Here is a 27753-nt window from a genome sequence, read left to right as displayed (position 1 = left end):
CTCAACACTGCTGCACATGACTATCAGCTTAGAGACCTAAAAATAAAAAATAAATTTAAGAAGACAATCTTGTTGGTCTGGAAATCAAACAACATGGAGCTATTTTTTAAAAGCTCCCCAGGTGTTTCTAACACACAGCCAGGGCTGAGAACCACTGCCCCAGGAAGCTGGAAAGCAGCCAATTAAAGAGCTGCCCTCCTAGGAATGGGACAGTGGGATGGGGTGGGGTCAAAGGGAGAGGCCAAATACTGACCTTGCATTCACGCAATCATGCAATTATTCATTCATTCGTTCAACAAATATTTACAGAAGCCCTTGTGTGTGCCAGGCGCTTTAGGCCTTTTCATCATAAGCTCTCCAGTTCATGTTTCCAGGAACATGTAAGTTGTTTTGATTACATTTTTTAATGCAACACAAACGCAGCATCATTACCTAATCCACACTTTTAAATACACTGAGCAACTAGCAAGAACCACGCAACCTGAAAGGGCAACCACTTATGCGAGTTGATACAGTTGGGAGAAAAACAAACTTGTACACTGGGGGAGGGGCCAGGACAGCCGGGTTGCAAGCTGACTGGGAGAAGACAATGGGAAGAGTGCCTAAGTCACAGCACCCCCTCTCCCCCACCAGATGCCACCGAGCCAGGGCTGCCGGCTGAGTTTGAAAGTTAACTCTGAGGGCGATGGTGTCCGAGCTCCCGGACCCTACAACAGAGTGAAGAGTAGGAAGGAGAGGACAGGAAGGAACGAGGTCTCCATGCATTAACCCACCCCAGCCGAGGGTAAGCCCCTAAATAGGCGGCTTAACTATTGTAGTAGGTGAGATATATGGCCTGTGACCAAAATTGCAAACTGATTTACTGCCTGTCATTGCAGGGTCTATCCTTGTTTTCAAGAGGACCTTGAAACAGACACATACTCTCTCACCTCAAGCCATTTTGAAATGACACATTAACGATTACTTAACACCCCAGCAAGGATTATTTGACAGTTAACCTGAGAAAGGGTGAGGCACCAGTGAGGGCTGAGAACTCACCCAGGAGAGAAGGTGGCGGAGAGAAGGTGGCGGAGAGAAGAGGGAAGCAAGTGGGGAGACCCTCCCGACAAACGTCACCTAATTCAAAAGGAGTTTAGGGCCAGCCCTGCTCGTGCCCAGCAAACCAAAAAGGATTTGCAACCAGTTAAGTGATGAACTAACAGTCATCTGGGAAATACAAGCCTGGTACATTATTTGCATTAGAAAGATGGACTGCAAGAGAGGGGAGGCGGGGGAAGGGCAGAGCAGAGAGGAGCTGGGACTGGGATGCAACAAGGGACTGAAGGTGCCCCACGCGATTGGTGTGTTTTGCTTTCTGGAACTCAACATAATAACTATTTGTAGTTTGTGCACGTCTGACCAAGCCAAGGATGAAACCCGGGAGGACGTGTATCTATTTCAGAACTCTGGGGCCCAACTCAGTGCCCTGTACGTCTGTGATTGTAAACAAGCAGCTGCAGAGAAGAGAGTAGCAGTTGGGTGAGAAGTTGGCTACTCTGTGAGTTCACCTAAGGACAGCCCCACCTTTTAGTTTGTTTTGAAAACAGCTCTCCTTTCACTTAAAGTTGTGAAATGGCAACAATAATGCACATTCCCGTGTTTGGCACAGAGCCTGGAACACGCAAATTGGTACAATCTCTCTAGGGGGCAAGGTATGTTTTTACCTAGTTTTACAGATGCAAATACAGGCAGGGTTCTTTGTTGTAAACAACCCAAATACACATCAATAGGAAACTCTTTAAATAAGTGATGGTGTATCCACACAGTGAAACATGGGTGCCTGGGGTGGCTGGAGCGTTGTCCCAGACACTAAAAGGTTCGGGTTCGATCCCGGGTCGGAGCACATATTTAGGCTTTGGATTCAAGCCCAGGTCAGGGAGGCAACCATCCATGTTTCTCTTTCCCCCTGCCTCTCCCTAAAAATCAACTAAAATGTTTTTAAAAAGCAAGAATGAGGAAGCTCTCTAAAAATTAATGTCGAAAGATCTCCAAATCATACTGTTACGTGAGAAAGCAAGCAAGAACAAGGTAATAGTCTACTAAAAAGTGCGAGTATAAAAATCTATATTCACAGTTGTTAAAATTGAATTAAAAAAAAAACACAAAACAAAATCCTCCAGAAGGATATCCAAGGATGTAAGGACAATGGTTGCCTATGATAGGGTGTGATGATGGTGGGAACTGAGCAAATGGGAGACAAAAATGCCAGAAAGAGTTTTCACTAATGCTTTTTCATAATCTTTAGTTTTCCAACCATGAGAATGTATTTTTAAGCAAACACTTAGACAGCTCTTTGTCAGCCACTGTTGCAAGCCATTTAGTAGAAACTCATTCATTATAATTGCTGTCTCTTAGATGCCTTTTTGAATCTTCCAAAATAATGTGATCTCTCGGCACTTTGAATATCTATTTTCTTTGACTTCTATGAGCTACATCACATTCTAGATTTTGTTGTAATCGCTGCATGTTTATAATATGTAAAACATAAATGATAATGCATATTAGATGTATATGTAAGTATACTTAACTCCTGGATAAAACGTTGTCTATAGCGATAATGACAGGTTACAAGGTTCTTCCTGAGAAAGTGGGTTGGGAGAGGAAAGTGTGTGCTCTGAGACCAAGGGGCAGGCTAATGTGTGCTCAGCAGGGATGGCTGAGACAGGCGGTGGGCGGAAAGGGAGAGGCACCAGCTCGCCTGGCCTCTGCCCAAGCTGTCCCCTCTGCCGGTAACTCCCCCTCCCTCCGCCCCTCCAGGTGTGGGTCGGGAAAGCCCTCTCTGACCTCCCCGCTCGGTCAAACCTCGGGACAGCATCTGGACCTCTTGGAACTGGGTCTGTGCCAGGAGCTGCGGCCTGCCTCCTGGTCCAGCCTGCAGCTCCAGGGAGGGAAGGGGCTGTGACGTTGCTCAGGTTGTCACCCCAGAACCCAGCTCAGTGCCTGGAACAGAGGAGGCCCCAGTGCGCTTCTGAATGAATGAAAAGAGAATGCTTCCTGGAGAGGCAGAAGGTGGTGAGCCTTAGGAGGAGGAGGAGGCACAGGGAGCCTCTCCAGAGGAAAGCGGCCAGTGGCAGACTCCACTGATTCTACATCACACACCCTTCCACACTAGTTGTGCACGAGCATACGTGCACCTGTAAGTATAGATGCGGCTTTCTAAAATTCTTCCCTTTCACACGAATAGGTTATTACATTTTTATCGGTGGGTGAGGTCTCTTTTGCTTTTTCTCATTTTCATTTTCCCAAGAGTTTCTTACTTCCCTTAAATCAGGATGGTTTCTCTGGGCTTCCCTGGACTTTTCTAAGAAACCGTGGCTCTAAGTTCCTCATACAAACATTCTGCCTTCTTTCCCCAAGACTCGCTCAGACGCGTCGACTTCCCCAAAGCGTCGGGCACAGTCTGATTTCATGGCTTGTGGCTTCCATTTGTCAGTCCCTGAGGCAAAGCCACTGAGGCGGATACTCAGTCTCTCACTCCGGGTTTCATTTGGGGCAGTCTGGGGGGCTTCGGTTTTAAGGTCGCCGGAAGGGGAGCGCCCCGGCCCTCCGAGGGACCCCCGCACCCCACAGCCTCACGCCCCCAGCTCTGGGCTCCCGGCGGGGAAGGCGCGCGCGGCGCCGGGCGCCGGGCCTAGCGGTCACGTGGGCCGGCTGTGGCCAATGAGGAGCGAGCACGGCCGCCGGTGGTCTCGGGCGCTGCCGGGGCGCTCGGGGCTCCCGCGAGACCCGGAAGGGGGGGGGACCCTCGAGGGGACCGGGGACCCCGATTACGGAATGCACCGCCGGGCGCCTCCTGTTCCCCAGCTTTGGCGTTCCCGACGCCTAAATAACCCCGTGCCCCGCTCACGCCCCCCCTTTCAGCCTGCACACCCCCTTTCTTCGGGGAGATCGGGAAACGCGAGCGAGAAACGCGCGGCGGCCTCCGGGGCAGGAATGGGAGGCTGGGGACCCGCCAGACTAAGATTCACACAGGAAAGATGGGACCCGCGCAGCACAAGGAGTTCTAGGCACGAACACACCCGTGTGGCTTAGGCTGCAGGTGCCGCTGCATAAGTAAGGTGACCAGACGCCCCGATTTTCAACAATTTGTCCCGCGTCCCGCGGCGTTTTAAAGTAGTCCCGATTTTTGGAAAGATTCTTAAATCGGGACTTTTTTAAAACGCCGCGGGACAAATTGTTGAAAATCGGGACGTCTGGTCACCTTAGCATAAGCCAACGGTCACTTCTTCACCCGGTTTCTCCTTCTGAGTGAAACTAATGGAGAGAGCGTTTGGGGTAAACGTGGCAACCGCCCCCGGTCGAGAGGTTCCATCAGCTTCGCAGGAATCTGAGGATCAGCGGTGTAGTGAGGGTGAGACCCCGGGAAAGGTTTACAATAAATTGTGTTCTAGAATAGGAGTGACTGCACAACTTTGTGAATATACTAAAAACTATTGAGTCGTGCGCTTTAAAAGGCTGCACATTTTATCGTGGATGAATTACATCTCAATTAAAAACATGTTGACTGGCGACAGAGCCTCGGGCTTTGAGAATTGTCACTGCGCAGATGAAAGTTCAGCATTTAAGTCCATTGAGTTCTTTTTGGAAAATGGACTCCGTATTTGACATGGATTAGTTTTAATACCTTTCGTGTGCCTAGCATATTTTAATCCAAAAGTCTAAAAACCCATACATTTGACACCAACACTTGAATGCTGTTCAAAACCTAAGACTTAGTTTGCCACCAATCTGAGACATTTAGGAATTATACATTTTTCGAAGACAAAATTTCAAGTTTATCTTTCCTTCAATTCTTTCCTGTCCTGGCAAATCAAGAAGGCATTTAATCTGAATTTTTCCTACCTTAACAATGCAGACATCAGCAGGTCAAGTTTAAAGACAAGTTTCTCTAAAAAGATAAACGATCTATTTAAATTGCTTTGGGGTCATCTAATTAAGATGACCCCAAAGCAATTTAATTGTTTTAATTAAATTGCTTAATTAAATTGTTGTCACCTCAATGATTCAGGGCTAACAGAAACTTAAAAAATCAATACCATGGAGCAAAGAGCGAAGGCAGTTTAACACATAGAATTTTGATGAATAGGTTTACCACTGTCTTCTTACCGTTAATGTTTAGGCGATCTATTTAACGCCCCAATTTGTGTCCTCAATACCAAGAAAAATGCATGCTAAGTAGAATATTTCTTTTGGTTTAATATAAATATCTTACCTGGGTTCCTTGACATGGCTGCAAGTGGCTGGCTGCTGGCAAGTCTGGTCACGCATTCCTTCTGAAAACTGTATTTCACACGCGGCGATTTGCAACAATTTGTTACTTTGGGAGAGGGATTCGGTTCTTTAGGGTCACAAACAATGGCATTAATTTTTTTCTTCTTCATGTTTCTCCCCTGTTGGAAAATAGATTTTCAGAGGATTTCTCCCACTTTTCAGAATATATTTGGTATGTTATATGAATATTGACGTTCTAACAATACAAGCAGCTGTGTTCCATGTATAAAAGGCTATGGATTTGGGTGAAAGACGGAACAGGGTGATCTCTGAGGTCTTTTTCAACCTAGATAAACATCTCTCTGTGCTGGGTGGCCTTTAGAGCTGAACACCATCCCACATCCTCGTCTCCCAGCGGTTTTTCTTCATCTTTCAAAAGCCACGTTCCCTCACCGGAAGTCTACATCCATAAACACAGATAAAGAGAACCCGAAATGGCATTATCTGGAGGACGCCCTCATCAACTGATCTACCCTTCCAGGGCCTTTAATTCTCTTGACTTTAGGCCTTGCCACAGAGTTCAACTTTTATATTTTACCTTCTAAATTAAGATGACCAGACGTCCCGCTTTTGGCGGGATAGTCCCGATTTTTACGATTTGTCCCGCGTCCCGCGGCGTTTTAAAGATCTTTCCCAAAATCGGGACTTTTTTTTTTAAAACGCCGCCAGACGCGAGACAAATTGTTAAAAATCGGGACTGTCTCACCTTATTCTAAATCTATCGTAAGCAGTTACTGGAAATAAAAGAAATGGATGCGAGGCTGGACCATAAAGAACAACTGAAGAAGGTAGCAGGGGAGGGTTTGGGAAGCCTCAGATCAGTGCTGGCCAATAAAAATACATGAATCAGCCCTAGCTGGTTTGGCTGGGTGGATAGAACCTTGGCCTGTGGACTGAAGGGTCCCAGGTTTGATTCCGGTCAAGGACATTTGCCGGGTTTACAGGCTCAATCCCAGGGAGTGGGTGTGCAGGAGGTAGCCGATCAATGATTATCTCTCATCATTGGTTTTTCTCTCTCTCTCCCCCTCTCCCTTTTGCTCTGAAATCAATAAAGATATATTTTTTACAAAAGCAAATGAATCACATGTGTAATTTTAACTTTTCTAGTAGCTACATTTTAAAAAGCAAAAGAAAGGCATCATTCATTTTAATAATATAGTGTTTTACCCAAATATATCCCAAAATCAATCCAAAAGTCTTTTCAACAGGTAATCAATATAAACATTATTAATGAAATACCTTATATTCTCATTAAATAAGTCTGCAAATTCTCATGTGTCTTTTACACTTACACTACATCTCCATTTGGATTGGCCACATTTCAGATGTTCAGTAGCTACCTGTGGCTAGTGACTGCTGTATTCGATAGTATATACGGTAAGGCTGTACCTCAGCTTTGGAGGAAGAAGCAAGAATTAAAAAGATTGAGAGAAAGGCAATAAGCAGCTATCCTCAGCTATACAAGCCAAGACAAGGGAAATCCTCAGGTAGAATTCTGACTCATCATTTTCCAAATGTGCCACATTTTCCAGTGCAGTAATGCTACTTCAACATTTTGATTATTGCAATTTGGGCCAGATTAGGGGAAAGAGGGAACTGGGATGAAGGGTTGTGAGTTTCTTGGCACTGTTGGTGCCTTGGACAGCCTGGATTTTAACTATACTCATCAGGCACCTTTCTGGTCTTAATTTGATTTTTCAAGCAAACTTTCCATTAGGAAAAGGGGATGCTCTCCAGCTAATGCATCGGAACCAGATCAGCCCTGAAAAAAATTATTAAGTTACTAAGTGGGCAAAGGTGATAATTAAAATGCAATTACCAGGTGAAGTTCTTATCTAAAAAAGTCAGCTGACAGCTTTACCCATCAGCCCATATGAAACTGTCACTTTGTACTATCCAAATGGCATTGCTAGATAACAGAATAGAAAATAGCTAACCACGGCCTTTTAAAATAAATGATCAAAGAAGGTTGGGCTTGATTTTCCCCAAATAGGTTTTTATTATAATTTTCCCAAACAATTCTGCCGAATGTTAAGAAGTATTTATTGAAAAAATAATCAATGCTAATTATATTTTTCACCTAAAATTTATTTTTATTTTTTAGTCTTTATTGTTAAAAGTATTGATTTTTTCTATCTCTCTCTCCCTCTCTCTTCCTCTCTGAAATCAATAAATATATATATATATATATATTTTTTTATTTATTTATTTTTTTTTAAAGGAAGTATTACATATGTTCCCTTTTTCCCACATTGACCTCAGGCCCTCACCACCCTATTGTCTCTGTCCATGGGTATGCATATATGCATGCAAGTTTTTAGTTGATCTCTTCCCACCCACCTACCCTCTGCTGTCTTCTCTCTAGGGTTTGAAAGTCTTTCCTATGCTTATATGTCTCTAGATCTATTTTGTTTATTTGTATATTATTCAGTTTATTTTTTCATTAGATTTCACATATGAGTGAGATCATGTGATACTTGTCTTTCTCTGACTGGCTTATTTCACTTAGCATAATACTCTCCAGGTCCATCCATGCTGTCTCCGAGGGTAAGAGATCCTTCTTTTTACTGCTGCATAATATTCATTGGTGTAAATATACCACACCTTTTTTATCCACTCATCTACTGATGGGCACCTGGGCAGTTCCAGATCTTAGCTATTGTAAATTGTGCTGCTATAAACATAGGGGTGTATACGTTCTTTCTGCTTGGTGTTTCTGGTTTCTTAAGATATATTCCTAGGAGTGAGATCACTGGGTCAAACGGCAGTTCCATTTTTAATTTTTTATAGGAAATTCCATACTGTTTTCCACAGAGGCTGCACCAGTCTGCATTCCCACAGCCACCTAAAATTTATTTTTAAATATATGTACTAAAATATTTCTTTATGTAATTGTTAATTGCTAGTATTATTGGATAATTGCCTTTAGGAAATGGTAAGCCTACCTGAAAACACCAGGAAACCAAAGGGTCAGGGAAAATGATAATGGGTTTGCACGTGGAAGCCTAAGCAACCATTGAGCCATGGTCTATTTAACAATCATTGGTTTCCATTGGTCATCCTGTCTTTTTGTTGTTGTTAACCCTTACCCGAGGATATTTTTCCCATTGATTTTTTTTAAATATATTTTATTGATTTTACACAGAGAGGAATTGAGAGGGACAGAGAGTTAGAAATGTAGATGAGAGAGAAACACCGACCAGCTGCCTTTTTCTCAACCAAGGTACATGCCCTTGCTCGGAATCGAACCCGTGACCTTTCAGTCCTCAGGCCGACGCTCTATCCACTGAGCCAAACCGGTCCCGGCTTCCCATTGATTTTTTAGAAAGAGTGGAAGGGGGTGGGGAGAGAAACATCGATGTGAGAGAAACACATCGACTAGTTACTCCCAGGTGCGCCCCACCTGGGGCCAGGAATGGAGCCTGCAACTGAGGTGTGTGCCCTTGACCGAAATTAAACCCAAGACCTTTCAGTCCACAGGCGGATGCTCTAACCACTGAGAAAACCGACAAGGCCTGTTATCTTATCTTATTGTTTCAATATATAGACGGTATTTTTCACTTACAGTTATTTTTACCTATTTGTTTGGAGGTTCCTCTCATATAAAGTTTATAATATTTGAGTGAAGTTTTTATCATTTCTTTCAGCAATTAATCTATAGACTCTATTGCACTGTCTATGTGAACTGCTGAATATTGGCCTTCCAACGATGTCCACATTCTAATCCCAGGATTTAGGAATATTTTACCTTGTGGGGCAAAATAGGCATGCAGATGTGATTAAGTTAAGGTTGTGGAAGCAGAGCTTCTCCTGGATTATCTGGACCCAACCTCATCATATGTGTCCTTAGAAGAGGGAGGCAAGAGGGTCAGACTCAGACAGAGTGTGACAGGGGAAGTAAAGGTCAAAGTGATGTGAGAAAGGCCCTGTGAGCCAAGGAATGCGGGTAACCTGAAGCCAGAAAAGGCAAGGAAACTGAGGGATGCAACCCTGCCAACCCTTTTTAGCCTTCTGACCTCCAGAACTGTATAATAATGTATTTGGGTTATTTTAGGTTCCTCAGTCTGTTGTAATTTGTTACAGCAATAATAGAAAATGTATACACTATATTAATCTGAGTACGTAAATGTGTTCACTGTAAAATAAATTTGTAGATAGATAAGAATCCATATTATTGTACTAGAGGCCTGGTGCACGAAATTCATGGGGGTGGGGGTCCCTCAGCCCAACCTGTGCTGTCTCACAATCTGGGACCCCTCGCTTCTAACCACCTGCCTGCTCGCTCCTTACTGCTTGGCGTGCTGCTCCTTAGCACTGCTGCAGAGGCGGGAGAGGCTCCCACCACCACCACTGTGCTCACCAGCTGTGTGCTCACCAGCTGTGAGCCTGGCTTATGGCTGAGAGGTGCTCCCCCTGTGGGAACACACTGACCACCAAGGGGCAGCTCCTGTGTTAAACATCTGCCCTCTGGTGTTCAGTGCATGTCATAGCAACTGGTTGTTCTGCTGTTCAGTCTATTTGCATATTAGGGTTTTATATAGGTAATGTATTCATAACAATAACTAGACAATAATAGTAACTAGAATTGTTGAATTCTAAATAACTACTTATTGGTGGTAGCAACTATATTCTAAGGTATAAATCTTCCTAGTGAGCAATACATATTGATTAACAATGAGAAAATATATATTGACTCTCTACTGCAGGGGTGGGGAACATCCAGCCTGCAGGCCATGGGAAGTCACTTGGTCTGGCCCTGCCAAGGCATTAGAGGTGAGATAATTAAATATTTGGCCAAAATACCGGCTAATTTTTAAAGTGATAATTTTGTATGGCCCATGGATGGTATTATAAATATCTACATGGCCCTTGGCAGAAAAAAGGTTCCCCATCTCTACTCTACTGAATACCAGGCATTGCACTGGACACTGGGCTCTAGCAGTCAACAAGATAGAAATAGTCCCTTCCCTCACAGAGGTGACAATCTACAGGGGAAATAGGCATATGGACTTAGTTAGAGGGGTGGTGGGTGTTATGAGACTATATCATGGGGAGTGGACCTCATTGGGCTAGGTAGTACGAAGGCTCATCTAGAAATGATGTTTAAGCTGAGACATTAGGATGACTTGGAATTGGCCGGGAGGGAAGTCGAGGAAGTGAAAGAGCATCTCAGAGCTGGAACACTGAGTACAAAAGCTCAACTCAGTATGGAATTCAAGGCATTTGAAGAACAAAAATAACAGCTGGGGCCTTCTAATTCAAGACAGCTGAGATTTTATGTCAAAAAAAAATAATAATAACAAGCAGGAAAAGAAAAACAAGAAACATAGATTCCATCTTTACTGCACTAGGAGTCCCTCCAGAACACAATGCACGAAAATAGGAAATGATGGAGGATGGTAAAGAGCTCAGGAGACACAGGAAGGTCAAGCCTAAGTGTGCAGAGGAGAAGCCACGGAGAAGCAAGGCAGTCACACCGGGGACTCCGGAGCAAGTGCAGCACAGAGGAAAGCCGGAGCAGTGGGATGCGAGGTGTGCATTGAATAGGGGGGTTTGTTTGAAAAGCTACTTATTAAGTGGTCAGATCCTCCCCTCCCCACCCCACCTGATCAGGCTACTACATCTCCCTCCATCGGAAATAGGAAAAGTCACCTCTGGAGAAAGTAAATCAAAGGGGTTCTAGATGTGCCGACGCCAGGCGTAGATCAGGGTGGGAGTGAGATATCTTACTGAAAAGAGAGTAAATCTAAAATGGAAAATGCATCCCCCACCCGCCAGGCCTCTTCTGCTGCTCAGTTACAGAACGCCGAAGCCCAGTCTGCTCTCTAGCAGAAAATAGGGGGCACTTCTCAGGAGAAAATGAACCATGCCAGAAAAAGAGCCGCAGATACTGACATTTAGGATTCCCCGTAGGAAAAGCCTGCAGCGAATACCTTCAACTGACAATATTCAAACTCACTCAGAGCTTTTCCTAGGCTCTGAAAATATGAATGAACAAAAATCACCCGATATTGGTGGAAAACCTTCAAAATGAAAAAATTATACACACACACACACTCCAACATGTAAGAATGGAGGTGGGAGGAAGGAATCATAGGAAACAGAAATAATGAAGGGAGCATAAAAATAATTAAAAAACAAAACAAAAGTATCATCAGAGAAATACTGTATCTATGAAACAAGATCAAGATGCTAAAAGAAGGAAAAACCTAACAGCAAGAAAGAGCAGTTAGAAAGTACAAATAGTATAATTAAAATTCAGTAAAAAAAAATTATATATTGAAAGATAAAGACAATAAAATCCTCCAAAAATAAACTTGGAATTGTTTTAAGTCAGAAAAAGTCATGAGAACATTCTCTAAGAATTGGCCTGATCTCTTTAAAAATTTAGTGCTATAGGGGGATGAACTGGTGGGCAGATGGGGAGATTGCTCTAGAATAAAAGAAGCTAAAGAAATAGAACAACCAAATCCAATTAGTCAACTTTGGATTCTGTTTTCATTTTTTAAGGAATGTTGGGGGTGGGGGAAAAAGCACTCTAAGAAAATGGGATTAAGGAATTATTGTTACCTTTTCTAAGCTAATAATGCTATTATTATAGGCATACAAGGAATATCCTAATTTTTAGGGCTTTATTGTTTGAAGTATGTTGGGATAAAATGTCATGTTGTCCGTCACTTAGTTTCAAATAGGGAAGCAAATAGTTAAATAAATAAAGCAAACAGGAAAATGATCACAACTTTAAAGTGTTTAATCTAAATAGTGTTTAAATAAAATTGATTTTGAGAGAGAGAAACACATCAGTTTGTTGTTCTGCTTATTCATGCATTCATTAATTGATTTTTTTTATATATTTTATTGATTTTGTTCAGAGAGGAAGGTAGAGAGACAGAGAGAAACAGCAATAAGAGAGTCATCGATCAGCTGCCTCTTGCACACCCCCTACTGGGGTTATGCCCAAAACCAAGGTACATGCCCTTGACCGGAATCGAACCTGGGACCCTTCAGTCCCCAAGCCGACGCTCTATCCATTGAACCAAACCGGTCTCGGCATTAATTGATTCTTGTATGTTTCCTGACCAGGGATCAAACCCCAACCTTGGGGTATTGGGACAACACTCTAAACGGCCAGGGCTAAATTAATAGTTTTGATTATAGTATTTCTCTCAACTTTACTTTATATTTTAAATAGTTCATAATAAAAAGCTACAAAAAGAAAATATGTCAAAATGTTGGTTATTATTGCATCTTAGTAGTGGGTATACTAATGTTGAATATACTATACCTTCAACTTTTCTTTGTTTGAAATTTTTTATAATAAAAACTTGGGGTGGAGAAATAATGAGATATATCTAAGATTTCATAGGATTCAATGTTAATGTCTACAAGAATTGTGGCCTGTTTTGAAAAAAATTCAAAATGGAATGAAGAAGTAAATAAATTAGTTAAATCTAATTAAGTGAGGTAGCTATTACAGGCTCTAATCCAATAGGAAAATTAATTAATGGTATAACTGAAATCCTCCTTAGTTTTGGTGGAGTGATTTGAGTGCATAAAGGCCAAGTAAAATCCAAGAGAATTTTACAGAAGAGAATTAATAATCACTAGTATTTATAAGTTTATTAGGCTTACTATAAATATCTACTTGAAAAGGTTTGTCAGTTGGACAATGATGATATGTAAAAGAGAAATAAAATATTTTGGTTTGAAAAGATTTGTATTTACTTACATGGCAAAGGCACCTTTTCAATTAATTTCTAAAATTTGCTACTTTTTATAAAAATCCTTACCCAGGATATGTTTGTTTATCTGCTTGCTTGTTTTAGAGAGAAAGGGAGGGAGAGGAAGAGAGAGAAATATCCATCGATTGCTTCCTAACCAGGAATTGAACCGTGACCTTTTGATTTATAGGATGATGCTCCAACCAATTGAGCACCATGGTCAGGGCTAAAATGTGCTACTTTTAACAAAAATAAATAATAATAATAATAATAATAATAACAATAATAATAATAATAATAATAATAAAATTTATCAGTGAAAATCTTACAATTTTCTTGTCCAGTGTGGCATAGTGTTCAGAGCATCGACTCGCACACCAATGGGTCTCCTGTTCGATTCTGGTCAAGGGCACATACCTGTGTTGCAGCTTCTATCCCCAGCTTCAGTTAGGGCACATTTGGAAGGCAACCAATCCATGTGTCCCTCTCACATCAAAGTTCCCCTCTCTCTTTCTCTCTCTCTCTCTCTCTCTCTCTCTCTCTCTCTCTCTCTCTCTCTCTCTCTCTTTCTCTCTCTCTCTCTCTCTCTCCTTCCCTCTTCCTCCCTTTCTTCCTCTCTTACCCTTCCTCCTTATCTCCCTTCTTCTCTTCCTCTCTATCTCTCCTTCCCTTTCACTCTCTCTGAAAATTAATGGTAAAAATATCCTTGAGAGAGGATTAAAAATAAATAATTGTTATAATTTTCTCTTTATTCTTTTTTTTTTTTAACAGCTTAGAAAGATTAACTTTTGAATGGAACTTTTATTCGGTTGAAAACCACCCCTGAATATGTTTTTAAAAACTCATGTGTATCCCTAACCGGTTTGGCTCAGTGGATAGAGCATCAGCCTGCGGACTGAAAGGTCCCAGGTTCAATTCCGGTCAAGGGCATGTACCTTGGTTGTGGGCACAATAGGTCGCATGCAGGAGGCAGCTGATCAATGTTTCTCTCTCATCAATGTTTCTATCTTTCTATCCCTCTTCCTTCTTCTCTGTAAAAAATCAACAAAATATATTTTAAAAAATAAAATAAAATAAAAACTCATGTGTAGAAGACAAACATGGGAGAACAGAAGAAAAGGATAAGACGAGAAGATATAGAAGGCAGAATGCCTAAATAATAGTAAGTCCAGGGTGGGGGGGGGGGGGGAAGAGAAGAAAAAATCACAAGCCTTAGAAAAGAAATTGCCATATAAATAAATGAGAGAAAACTCACTAAAATAAAAAACATGTCTCCAGAATGAAAAGGCCACTGAATTCCCAGAATGACAAATGAAAAGAACTATGCCAAGGTTCACACATGTCTTGAAATTTCGAACATCAATAAAATTTCAAACCTAAAAACTTCCAGATTGAAAAAAGAAAATGAATTAAAACAGACTCAGCAGAACTACTGATGCTAGAAGAACCTTTGAGTTCTTGAGAGACAATGTCTTCTAATCTAGGACTACACAGCTATTTAAATCAAAAGTGGGACTAGGATAAGCCCCATATTCCTGCAACATCTCAAAAAACTAGCCCCCTTTCTCATGAAACTCCTGGAGAACGAAGGGACTCTACCGAGAAGAGTGAACCAACAGAGATGAAGGCAGGGATGTGGGTGAGGGAGGGGAGTTTTTGTGACAAACTATTTAGCAATGATTGGCTTCTAAATTATGTGTTTACATCAGTTTTAAAAAAATAAAAATTAATTTAAATAAAAAGAAAAAGCCAGTGTGATTGGAGAATAGTGGGTAAGTGCAAAATAAGAAAAGGTGGATAGGCAGAGGCCAAATCATACAGGAGGTTATATGTATGCCCTGTTGAGGGTTTTACATTTTATCCTAAAAGATGTGACAAATCATTTAAGGGATTTAAACAAGAGAGTGACATGATGAGATTTCTATTTTATTTATTTTTTATTTTTTTATTTTTTAAATATATTTTATTGATTTTCCACAGACAGAAAGGAAGGGGGATAGAGAGCTAGAAACATCGATGAAAGAGAAACATCGACCAGCTGCCTCCTGCACCCTCCCCCCCCCCCCAGGGATGTGCCCGCAACCATGTACATGCCCTTGACCGGAATCGAACCTGGGACCCTTCGGTCTGCAGACCGACGCTTTATCCACTGAGCCAAACCGGTTTCGGCAAGATTTCTATTTTAAAAGATTACTCCGATATTGGTGTTCTTCACTTCTGACTGGTCCTTCTTCATGCTGTTGAAAAAGATCCGTTTGGATGATGGAAGATGGTTTGGAAGCACGAGGCCATCATAGTGATTAGCGGTCCGCTGGGGTGGCAGCACCGGAGACGGAGAGAAGTGTGTAAATTTGAAAAGACGGAAGGACTAGAATTGATTGATTAGAAAAGGGGATGATAACAGGGAGTGATCATGGATAATACCCAGGTTTTATGAGCAAATAAGTGGATTACCGTTGCATTAACGGAACCAGAAAATAACGGCAGTGGCTTTTACTTGGGAGAGCAGTGTGGTGGCAGGAGATGAGGAGTTGGATATATTCCAGTGGAGATGATAAGTGAGCATTTGCCAGAACACAGCTGGAGCTCAGCAGAGAGATCAGGGCTGGAAATTTAAATTTGTGAGTCATTATCGTAGAGAAGATGAAAGATGTGTAAGAACAAAGCACATCCTTGTGTTCACCCACTAAAGACATCTTTATTAAGTTCCTACTGTGTGCCAGGCACCGTGCTAGGTGCTAGGTTATAATATAGGCAAAAACTTGTTGGTACAGGACATGTAAGTGAGCTTCCCTGCGGCTGGTGACAGGACTCAGTCTGTGGATAGCAGAGCTGTTGTTGAAACATTGTTTAGTGATATTAATAGGGGGTCATCTTCAGATTGAATGGGTAGAACAGGTAACCTAGACCTACTCCTATGACAAGGTACTACCTGACAAGGTTCTCCTCCCCTCCCCCCAATTGTACTGCATCCTATGTAACTCTGTGCTGTTCCTCTGAATATTCGTGTAGGAAAAAAAAATCTGGTCTGGCTGGCATGGCTCAGTTGCTGAGTGTTGATCTATGAACCAGAAGGTCACAGTTCCGTTCCCAGTCAGGGCACATGCCCGGATTGCAAATTCATTCCCCAGTGTGGGGTGTGCAGGAGACAGCTAGTCAATGATTCTCTCATCAGTGAGGTTTCTATCTCCCTCTCCCTTCCTCTCTGAAATCAATAAAGATTATATATATATATATAATTATATTATATAATTTTTAATATAATAAAAATTATATTATATAATTTTTTTTATCCTCCCTGGCCAGGTAGCTCAGTTAGTGAGAGTGGGTTCAATCCCCAGTCAGGGCACATACAAAAATCAAGTGAATTCAAGAATATGTTGAACAACATGTCAATCAATGTCTCTCTCTCAAATCCATAAATAAAAATTGGAGAGGGGGGATTGAGTGTAGACTTTAAGTTTGTTTCACATGTATAAACACAAAGATTTATTTTTTATGGGTTTTATATACACTGGATTTTCTAGGAATTCATCTACAGTGTAAATTGAGAGAAACTTATACTTTTATTGTTGTTTTTCTAAACTCTACCAAGATTTGTTTATCAGAAAACTGCTTTAACATGCCTTACCACGCAGTATTTGTGGCCTTCACAGTCACAGTGACCCACGTGGAGGTGCGAGCAGATGACTACTTAATTGTCATCGCTTTGTATGATGCCTGAGTTTTAGCATGCTGAGACACATATTGTTTTGTGGTAACTATTATAAACCCCCTTCCTTTTCATTCTCCTCTATGGGAAGGGCATTATACAGATTTTTAAACCGAATTTGTATGTGGTTCCTATTAACCATGCATGTCATTCCAGGATAGAAGAGGTGTGGCAATATATTTGTTTTAAAAAGTGACTTTCCAAGTGTCTAAGGTTCTTGCACTGTCCCAGAAGAGGTAAAAATACGGATTTAAATTTATGTTATGCTTGGACAGTTATGCTTTCTATCTGACACACAATTAGGGGCACGGTTGGTGGCCAGTTCCTCACCTGCACCCACAGCTCTGCAGTGGCGCCGGGAGCTGGGACAGGAATGGCGGTGCAAGTTCCAAGCCGAGGCCCGAGGAGGTTGGTGGGTTCTGTTTGCCCCTTTATACCCCACGTCCCGGGAGAAGGGGGTCCCGGGTACCTGCACCCTTTAAACTGGCACCAGCAAGAGCAGTGACATGTCAATCACCTGAATTAGAGATCCATTTAGCCTATCCTTTCACCCAGAGGAAGAGCACTAGAGATCCTTTATTCCACTACTTTTCAAAGTTCCTAAATGAGCATTAAATACTTTTCATTCTCATTTTTAAGGTATCTAAAGAAATGAAATCATTAACTCTTCTTGCAGCGTATTTTTTCTCCCAGGACCTTAATTTATCAGAGTGCCTTGCAGCAGTGGATGGAAAATAAATGTTTGTTGAATGAAAAAATAAACTCCCTTAACTCATCTCTCCAGGCTTTCACTGTGATTCTCCTTTGTTCAGTGTTCCTCTCACTTCTAAGACCAGTTTCCAACTTTACTTGACCACACCCGGTTTCTCTCCCTCCAACTCCTCCCCACACAACTCTTCCTCGTGATCCTCTTTTCTTATCCTTCTCCCCAACTCTAACATCTTTCTTCCCATGTTTCTCTCCCTTTTTTCATCTCCTGTTTTCCCTTTAATTTGGTATTGCTTCCCCCTTCCTTTCTTCTCTCCTGTCCCCTTCTCCTCCCATGGGCTCTCCCCCTTCGCTAGCCATAATAAATACGTATTATGTTCATTGAAAGTTTATTGTTTACAGAGATTGCCCATTTTTAGTGTTTAAATAATTTTAAAATGTAAAAATGTACTTATATTTGTGCTTAATTTTAAAGAACTATTTTAATAACATATTAAAAGCTAAATTAAGTTGCTTTTTAATTATGTGTGAATCTCCTTTGACTTTTCGGTGTTCTGGGTGGAAAAGTTTCACCACCCTATTTTACACCTTCCAAAGAAAAGGAAGGACATTCCACTTATTTGGATGGACAGTATTTGCTCACAGAACAAAGTCGTCTGTAGGAAGCTTTTGGGGCCCAGGCCAAATACCACTTCTTGACCCAAATTCTATGTATGATTCTATGCAGGTAGAATCTGGTTACAATGAGCATTTTGGGCAATACTGTGAGGGAAACTACAATATATCGCAGCCGTGGGCTGGTCATTTATCCTATTTGGACCTTAGATCCCTTCATAAGTGAAAACCTTGGCCCTAACTGGTTTGGCTCAGTGGATAGAGCGTTGGCCTTTAGACTCAAGGGTCCCAGGTTCGATACTGGTCAAGGGCATGTACTTTGGTTGCGGGCACATCCCCAGTAGGACGTATTCAAGAGGCAGCATATGAATGTTTTTCTCTCATCAAAGTTTCTAACTCTCCCTTCTCCCTGTAAAAAAAAGTTTCTAATTCTCCCTTCCTCCCTGTAAAAAATCAATAAAATATATTGAAAAACAAAAACAAAAAACCTTGACACTAATGATCTTGAAGGCTCTTTCCACAATTGGACTTTATAAGTGAATCCTAAACATAACTTCTAAAAGGGAAACATAAGCCCAAAGGGTGGATTTCCTCTCTATGGAATCCTAGAATTGCAATGCTGAAATGGTTCTATGGCGTTCACTTACTGTGACCTAAAATGATAGCTTTACCTATATGAGTCGATTTCTGTATCTGTAATATGGGACTCACAGGCCTATCTTGCCAGGCTACCAGGAGAACTAGCGCTAGCACCTGCCTACCGTTAAAAATAAGACAAGAGGCCCAGAATGATGGCGCTTCTGCTTAGGCCACGTCAGCAAACAGACACTTAACTGCTGTTTGGACTCTCGCAGAGACAGAATCTTAAACCAGTCGGCCTGGCCACCTGGTGAGCACGAGTTCGGAGATCTGGCAGAGACTCTGCCATCCCTGTAGGAAAAAGTAACTGCAATAACCAACCGGCTTTTTTGCCAGGATAACTTCCCTGTTCGCCCTCCCTTCTGCCTATAAAAGTCTTTCATTCTGTACAGCTCCTCAGACCTTTCTTTCTGCTAGATTGGATGCCGCCCTACTCAAACTGACTTTTGCTCAAATAAACTCTTAATATATTTAATATGCCTCAGTTTCTCTTTCAACACTACCATACAGAAGGCAGTTAACAAATGACAGCTATCATTTGGTACAAACTTCCTAATTTTTATTTTATTTTATTTTATTTTTAAAATATATTTTATTGATCCTCTACAGAGAGGAAGGGAGAGGAATAGAGAGCTAGAAACATCGACCAGCTGCCTCCTGCACACCTCCCACCCGCCACCAATGTACATGCCCCTGACCAGAATCAAACCTGGGACCCCTCAGTCTGCAGGCGACGCTCTATCCACTGAGCCAAACCGGCTTTGGAAAACTTCCTAATTTTTAGATTAAAAAAAAAAATGAGACAGAAAGGTAATTAATAATTGACCCAAAGGTGGCCAGGCTGGTCTGATGCCAGACCTCCTTAATCCCTGTCCAGCCTTCTCCCACCTGACTCCTTCTCAAAGGCAACTTCTAAGTATATGATTTCTACCCCACGGCAGAACATCTACTAATTTTAGCATATTAGGGGCCACCTCCATTGATCTACAATAATAAAAGTGTAATATACTAATTAGACCAGATGTCCTTCTGGACATCCTTCCTAACGAAGCAGGGGCTGTGAGACAAGCCAGGGTTCCAGGAGCCTGTCTTCATTGTAAATAAAGAAAAAACTGGACAGTCTATGAAACATCTGTTTGCAAACATTGACAACTGGCAATGCAGAATTTTGATCACTGAGAGAAGGGAAAGAAAGGGAGAGAGCCCTAATATGTATGTCTCTGATTTTCTGCCTGGAGAAACTTTCTGGGTCATACACAGTACGTGGAAGGGGATTCTAAACAGAGCATGGTGGTCTCACTGAGTTGGGGAAACAGACCGGGGATCAGAGAGGCTCAATGGCTTGACTTCGTGGGCCAGTGTATCAGAGAGAAGGGCATTGCCCAGATAAAGAGCCCCGAACATCTGCATGGGGTCTCATTGGGTCTCTAGCTGAACACTGTGCCCTGCATGTTTATGAGATTTCAAGTGGTTGGTCAAAGAATAATTACTGAGAACAGAACAAACTACTAGGAAGCTGTAGGCTGAACAAGTCCCAGCACTAACAAAGAACTGAGAGGTGGTAGAGTTCTGATCCCACACAGTAATGAGGCCTTTTTGAACATCTGGTGCAGTTAATACAGAACCCAGGAGGGCCATGCCTTGATATTAAGCCTAAATAATCCTAGATTAAAGGCCACCATAAGTCCATACCAACAGAGCTGTGGCCAATTTAACCATCTTCCAAGTAAAGCTGCTCTTTAAAAGAACAAAAAATGTAGACACTTAGCAATTACTGCAAAAAACAGGAAAGTGGGAATCAAAATCAGGAAATATAGACTAAAAAACACAATAATGATCGAAAACAGACAAGAATTTTAGACAGCTATTATAAATATGTTGAGGAACTTAAAGGAAAGCATGAGCAAAATAAGAAGATATATAGAAGATGTCGAAAAGAACAAAGTATGCCCTAGCTGGTTTGGCTCACTGGATAAAGAGTCGCCCGTGGACTGAAGGATCCCAGGTTCAATTCTAGTCAAAGGCATATGCCTGGGTTGCTGGCTTGATCCCCAGTGGGGGCATTCAGGAGGCAGTCAATGATTCTCCCTCATTATTGATGCTTCTATCTCTCTGTCCCTCTCCTTTCTCTCTGAAATAAAAATATAAAGTTCTTTTTAAAAAGCAAATTGAAACTTCTAGAAATAAAAGATCCTATATAATAAAAAGATAATATGCAAATCGACCGAACAGCAGGACAACCAATTACTATGACATGCAGTGACCACCAGGGGGCAGATGCTCAACACAAGAGCTGCCCCTGGTGGTCAGTGTGCTCCCACAGCCAGAAGCCCTGAGCCGGGCTCACAGCTGGTGAGCGCAGCGGCAGTGGCGGGAGCCTCCCCCACCTCTGTGGCAGCGCTAAGGATGTCCCACTGTCAGTCCGACATCCCCCAAGTGCTCCCAGATTGTAAGAGGATGCAGGTTGGGCTGAGGGACCCCCACCTCCCAATGCACAAATTTTGTGTGCCGGGCCTCTAGGCCTATCTAATAAAATAGTAATATGCAAATTGACTGTCACTCCAACACACAAGATGACTGCCCCAAGTGATCAAAGATGGCTGCCCACATGTGGACACAAGATGGCTGCCACAAGATGGCCAGCAGGGGAGGGCAGTTGGGAGGGACCAGGCCTGCAAGGGAGGGCAGTTGGGGGCAATTAAACCTACAGGGAAGGGCAGTTGGGGGGGACCCAAGCCTGCAGGGGAGAGCAGATAGAGGGACCACGCCTGCAGAACAGAGCAGTTAAGGGGGACCAGACCAGCAAGGGAAAGCAGTTAGGGGCGATGAGGCTGGCAGGAGAGGGCAATTAGGGGTGACCGGATTGGCAGGGGAGGGCAGTTGGGGGTGACCAGGCCAGCAGGGGAGGGCAGTTAGGGGCAATCGGGCTGGCAAGGGAGCAGATAGGCATCAATCAGGCTGGCAGGAAGGGTAGAGGTTAGGGGGTGATCAGGCTGGCAGGCAGAAGCGGTTAAGAGAAATCAGGAAGGCAGGCAGGTGAGCAGTTGGGAGCCAGCAGTCCTGGATTGTGAGAGGGATGTCCGACTGCCCTGTAGGATCGGGCCTGAACTGGCAGTCGGACATCCCTCGAGGGTTCCCAGATTGGAGAGGGTGCAGGCTGGGCTGAGAAACACCACCTCCATCCATGAATTTTGTGCACCAGGCCTCTAGTAATAAATAAAAACAAGAGAGAACAACCCAATTACTAGTGAAACTTAGGTGTTATGTGCTATAAGATTCAGAGCAAGAAGCGGAACTTCCTGAAATTGCTTTCTTCAACCTTGTTCAGATGTTGCTCTCATATGATTTAAAATCAAAGAGCAATAAGGAAGGACTGTTGGCAATTCCTTCCAGATCTAGCCTAGGGGTGTGTGTGTGTGTGTGTGTGTGTGTGTTTGGCAACCTTTTAAGAATAAGAATCTTTGAGGGCAATTACTTACAGTACCATTTTTAAAAATCATTAAAAAGAACACATTTAATAGAGAACCAAATGTCCCCTTAAGAAAAGATGTCAAGCCGAAACCGGTTTGGCTCAGTGGTAGAGCATCGATCTGCGGACTGAAAGGTCCCAGGTTCGATTCCAGTCAAGGGCATGTACGTTGGTTGCGGGCACATCCCCGGTAGGGGGTGTGCAAGAGTCAGCTGGTCAGTGTTTCTCTCTCATCGACGTTTCTAGCTCTCTCTCTCCCTTCCTCTGTAAAAACTCAAAAAATATATATATTTTTTAAAAAAAGATGTCAAATTCTCTCTAACATAGTAACTCTATTGTTATCAGTGATTATGGATAAAAGGAAAAAATATTGAAAATATTTAATCACTGTAACATGTTTTTATATTCATTTAAACTGCATAATAAATGTTAAAGGAACTAGTATATTTTAACATACAACTTATAGATGACATTAAGAGGGCAGTTTTATCTCATAAAAAAGTCTTTGGGTATTCCTTTTAGATAATATCGGTTTGCACGGAGTGTGTATATAACATTAACGCTAATGGCACCTTACATTTCTCTAGTGCTTTGAGGTTAGAAAATGCTTTTACATAATTTTGATTATGTTTTCTTCCTCATAACAACCTCATAGCAAAGATAGGTCAGTTATTATCTTACAGATTAAGAAACCCAAGCTTACTCATGGCTTGCTCTGTCAGTAAGTGGTGAAATGACCTTACACCGAGGTCATTTGGCTCTTTTTCCAAGTTTTTCTCACTACATCACACTGTCATATGAATGTGATACCACTTCATGCTTTTATATTTCCTTTCCAGGTGCCTTTACATTTGCAGATGCTGACTTATTTCCAAGAAGGCAACACGGCTCCAAATGAGCAAGAACACTGGCTCCTCAGAAAAACCTTTCTGGACTCGCTAGTTCCCATTCTCTGCTTTTCATTATAAAACGACTGGATGTAAGGGGTCAGGCCGCATGCTTTGGTAAACAGATTTGGCTTTTCTCGGTTATTGGAAGTTTGGGGAGAGGAGGAGGTGTGATGCGAACAAGGTAAAGGAATCTCATGGCTGTCTGCGGCGGCTCAGGGTGACTGCAGCCCGTTTCATCATAAGCCCCAAGTCCGCTGTTGAGATCCTAGTATGAAGAATACATATTTTGGGGCTTGTCTATTTATATACTTTTTTCAAGTGCAGTTTATTTTAAATTCATATATTAAAAAAACTTCCCAGCCTGGCCAGTGTGGCTCAGTGGTTGAGTGTCACAGTTTGATTCCTGGCCAGGACACATGCCTAGGTTGCGGGGTGAGGGGTGTGCAGGAGGCAGCCAATCAGTGATTCTCAGTCATCATTGATGCTTCTCTCTCTCGCTCCCTCTCCCTTTCTCTCTGAAATCAATAAAAATATATCATTAAAAGCTTCCCAGAATTCTTAGTAAAACTTTCCGGCATTGGGTTCAAAATTGAGACTTGTGTGTTCACAAACAGGCAACATGAGCCGGCAGCGCTGGGGCCCCGGCTGGGAAGGTCAGAGTCTGTGTGTAAGCTGGTAACAGGAGGAAGCGGAGATAAACATATTATCAGTTTACACCCGCGCTCGCTGCCGCAGCCTGTGGCAGCATACTTCCACCTTTCCTGACTCTCCCAGGCTGACTGCCCCCAGGACCACCACTTACAGAGATGCGTTTGATTCTTGAATTCCAAGCTGAGCATTCTATGTACTTGTAAAAAGCCATTCCATCCTGAGACATGAGACATTGTCCTGGCAGGCAGGTGGGGAAGTAGGGGCGCTCATGCCCTCATCAAAGTCTCAATGGGAAATGTTAATGGGTTACTTTCCTGCTCGCTACTGAAATTTAACCATTGAGCTCCAAGTAACTATTCTTGTCCCTTTATCTTTCATCATTCCATTTTAGCTTTCCTCTCTACTATCTACCTGTTCCTTAGCTTCTAAAAAGCAGACTGAATCTATAATAAGAGCATAATATGCTCATTAGGCGGACAGCCAAACGACCTTCTGAACCACTTTCCAGAAGAAGCTGGGGCTATGAGGGCTGAGGCAAGCTGCTATGACTGTGAGGGCTGAGCCTCTTTCATGAATTTCATGCATCGGGCCTCTAGTAGCTGAATAAAATTCCAAAATTGTATTACAATGTGGAATATCTTTCAAAGGATTTGCTCTTTTTAAAGCATTTATTTTTTTTCTTTTTAAAGTAATTTAACCTTGCCAAAACCGGTTTGGCTCAGTGGATAGAGCGTCAGTCTGAGGACTGAAAGATCCCGGGTTCGATTCTGGTCAAGGGCATGTACATTGGTTGCGGGCACATCCCCGGTAGGGGGTGTGTAAGAGGCAGCTGGTCAATGTCTCTCTATCATCGATGTTTCTAGCTCTCTATCCCTCTTCCTTCCTCTCTGTAGAAAAATCAATAAATTAATTTAACCTTAATATTGCCCCAGGAAACCAAATGGATATATTTGCAAATAGCTCTGTGTGAAGAAAATGTATTTACACTCAGGTAGGACTGGCCTCACCCTCCAAACTTTTCTTTGAAATCTTTTTATTATAAAATAAAACAAAGGAAATGTCTGCCTTAACGAACTTTTTAAAGGCAAACACCCTTGTAACCACCACCAGGTCAAGAAACAAAACTTCATTGCCCTTCCTTAGAAGCCCCTTCCACGTGTCCCTTCTCAATCACAACTGCTTCCCTACCACTGCCACCTAATACGTAACCACTACCTAACGCCCATAGCGCTGCAATTCCTTTCCCTTCGCTTTTTCTTTAATGGTTTTACCACCCAAATGCTCACCCCAGAACAGTAGAGTCCCTGACCCCCACACACATACACACACTTAAAATTTTTTATAAAGCTCTTAAGGTGTTGTTTTTTGTTGTTGTTTGTTTTTTGTGTGTGTGTGTGTTTTTGTTTTAATTTACAGTTTGTCTTTTAAAGAGAGGCCTGTAGACCAGCAGTCTTCCATAGGCAGGACTTTGCAAACTGCATGTTCATGGTGCAGTTCAGCATGTTCCTCTCTCCCTGTGTTTCCTACACACTGGCTGGTGGATGGCAAGTCTTGGTGAGATTGGGGTTTGATTCTATCAGTGGTATTTTAGGTGGTGGCATGGCTGCCCCTCAAGAGGTAAAGAATGTCCAGTTCTCTCTCTGATCTTTGAAAACATTGATGTACAACGCCTACATCTACTGATTCACGGGGGGCTGCAAAACTGGGATCTTCTATTATTTCTCTTTCACATAATAGTGGAATGCTTTTACGTAGATTCACTTCCCTTTATCTCGTATTTCGTTACCCAAATAACCAAACTTAACTTTTTAAAGTTCCTTTAGAGGAGAGATCTCAGCATCATCATCTACGTAGTTCTCTTGGGTTCCTAAATCGTTGAACTGTGGCTACTAATTTGCATATGAGACATTCCCTATAAATGAGACTAAGAGGCACACTGAAGTTGTTTGTAAGGCAGATGTGTATTAATGAAGATACCATAGTAAATTCAAGCCACTAAGAAACTTAAAATTCTTGATTCTCTGGTTGAACATGTATTCAAGGTCCAGTGTGTTTGCTGCTGGTAGCAAGCCTTTGTGGCTTTCATGAAGAAATTGTTAACACAGATGAACTGATGGAAGTGAGAAGGGATTCTTCTGAATCTATTTGGGTTCAGTATGCAGGGTTCTGGCCAGCTTCCCTCTAGAAAGTTAGAAATTAAATAATTATTTCCATCTATATCTGAGCACAACTTGGATTTCAAAGGAAAGTGATTATTCTTTCAGTCTCATATGATTTGTCTGCAGGGATCTAGAGATCATATAACTTAGCCAAACATTTAGTTTAAAAATTGCAAGTGTAATTACTTTGAGAGCTTAAAAACATTGGGATTTTTGGGTTGCTTACTATTGCACATATGCTGTAGTACGTAGGAAGAATAGTTTCTTATTAGATCCTTGATAACAGCTATTGTTTTAAAAACATTTCCATTCTTAGAGTCAACCTAAAATTACTTATTTGGCTTAACAACTGAAGACATTTAAGATGCCTCCTGGAGTGCAAAGGAGCTCACCGGGATGCGGTTAGGTGGGAGGCCACACCTGGGGGGAGGGAGGGCGGTCAGAAGGTTTGGGTTCTCAGTTCTTCAGCACCACTTAGTATGATAGTTAATGAGCTTGGATACTTCATGTCTTGCCTTCCTCATTTGTGAATCTGAGTAATCAACTCCATCTCCCAGAGTTGTTGAGAAATTTAAGTGATATAAAATATTAGGGAAAGTACTTTGTAATGATTACTGTTAAAAGGTGTTATATTTAAGGAGACTTAAGTAAGTTAATGAGATGGATTGGCCATTAAGACAACTGACTTTAGGAAGGGTTTCAGTTTCAGATATAAGTATATCTGAGAGATTCAGGTTTTGGAGATGCACTAATGTAGAAATAAAATGATAAAAATCAGCATACACATGTGCTTTCTGTGAATATACGTTATACTCCATCTCCTTGATGTCTACTAAAAAAAAAAATCAGGTCTGGTATGCTATTCATTCACTATATAAAATTCATTATATAAGATCACAGATAAAAGTCTTAACTATTAACTAAAAGAGAGTAGTTCTCCTGGTTCTCCAACCTTTGGGTCAGATTTTTGTATATTACAAATCTGCAGAGTGCAACTTTTCCAGAAAAGGTTTTGGTGCAAGTATTCTTGCAAGAACATTAGAAGGGGTTGTTGTTGTTTTCCCCCTTTTCTTCCTTTTTATTTGAAGGGCATAACACTGTGTACATTATAGAAATGGAAATAAAGGCATTTGTTCGAATAATCCTCCGTTTTTACTTCGGGTGTGAAGTGTGAATCCTATTAACACTCCAATTGTTTATTTTACTAATCAGCAGCATAAACTACCCATCCAGACTCAAACACAATACTGGATTCCTTACAGTCACTTAAAGAGAAGTGAGAGTAGAAATGGGGAATGACCTCTAGACCTCTAAGATCAGATGAGGGATTGTTGCTATTTCTTCCCTTTCATGTTTTCTAGCATTAGTTTTATAGGGTCATACCTAGATGTTTTTGAATGTTAAAATGTTTTTCTCGTAACAACCAGTTTTCCAATAATTTGTTTCCAGTTCATTTAAAATTTGTAATCCAACTTTGTTTGCTATAGCATGTAGTTTCATTACACTCAGGTTTGGGGGGGAAAGTCTTTACCCTTTCTTTTGGTCAGAATGCGTACTCAGGATGGGGGTTTCCAAGCAGGACGTGTTGGAACAATTCCTTTGTTCTTACCACCTCCTTCCCTCGAAAGGAGAGGACAGGGCTCCACCGCGTTCTATGAGCACTGCTGTCCTGGGGCGGCGCGAGTTTACTTCACAGCTCAGGTAACTACCGCCCTTTCCGCTTTACATCTCTCATGGGAGAAGCTCTCCGGGGCTCAGGAACGGCGTCCACCCGGCCGTGCGGGGGGAGCGGCCCGGCTCGGTCCGGCTGGCGCGCGGGGAAGGGAAGGGCCGCCCCCGCGTGGGGCCGGGGCCGCGGCCCGCGCCCCGCCTTCCCGGC

General features: G+C 42.2%; 1 protein-coding gene and 1 long non-coding RNA gene across 2 annotated transcripts in view; both read right to left on the bottom strand.

Moving 5' to 3' along the window:
• STK38 (serine/threonine kinase 38) overlaps positions 1 to 27753 on the bottom strand; it is a 111360-nt gene that overhangs the window by 14685 nt on the left and 68922 nt on the right. Inside the window, exon 10 of the mRNA XM_045572921.1 lies at positions 5252 to 5429. Within this exon, the coding sequence (XP_045428877.1) occupies positions 5252 to 5429 (178 nt within the window). The remainder of the gene's footprint in view (positions 1 to 5251; positions 5430 to 27753) is intronic.
• Positions 25125 to 27716, bottom strand: LOC123651362. The gene is made up of 2 exons (XR_006740016.1): positions 27601 to 27716; positions 25125 to 25896 (listed from the first exon to the last, which is right to left on the bottom strand). It is a non-coding gene; the product is annotated as an uncharacterized LOC123651362 (long non-coding RNA).

The sequence above is a fragment of the Pipistrellus kuhlii genome, unplaced genomic scaffold (assembly GCF_014108245.1).
Source record: "Pipistrellus kuhlii isolate mPipKuh1 unplaced genomic scaffold, mPipKuh1.p scaffold_m20_p_5, whole genome shotgun sequence".
Lineage (NCBI taxonomy): Eukaryota > Metazoa > Chordata > Mammalia > Chiroptera > Vespertilionidae > Pipistrellus > Pipistrellus kuhlii.
Note: the sequence above shows the minus strand (reverse complement) of the source record. Positions and strands in the feature narration are given on the sequence as shown.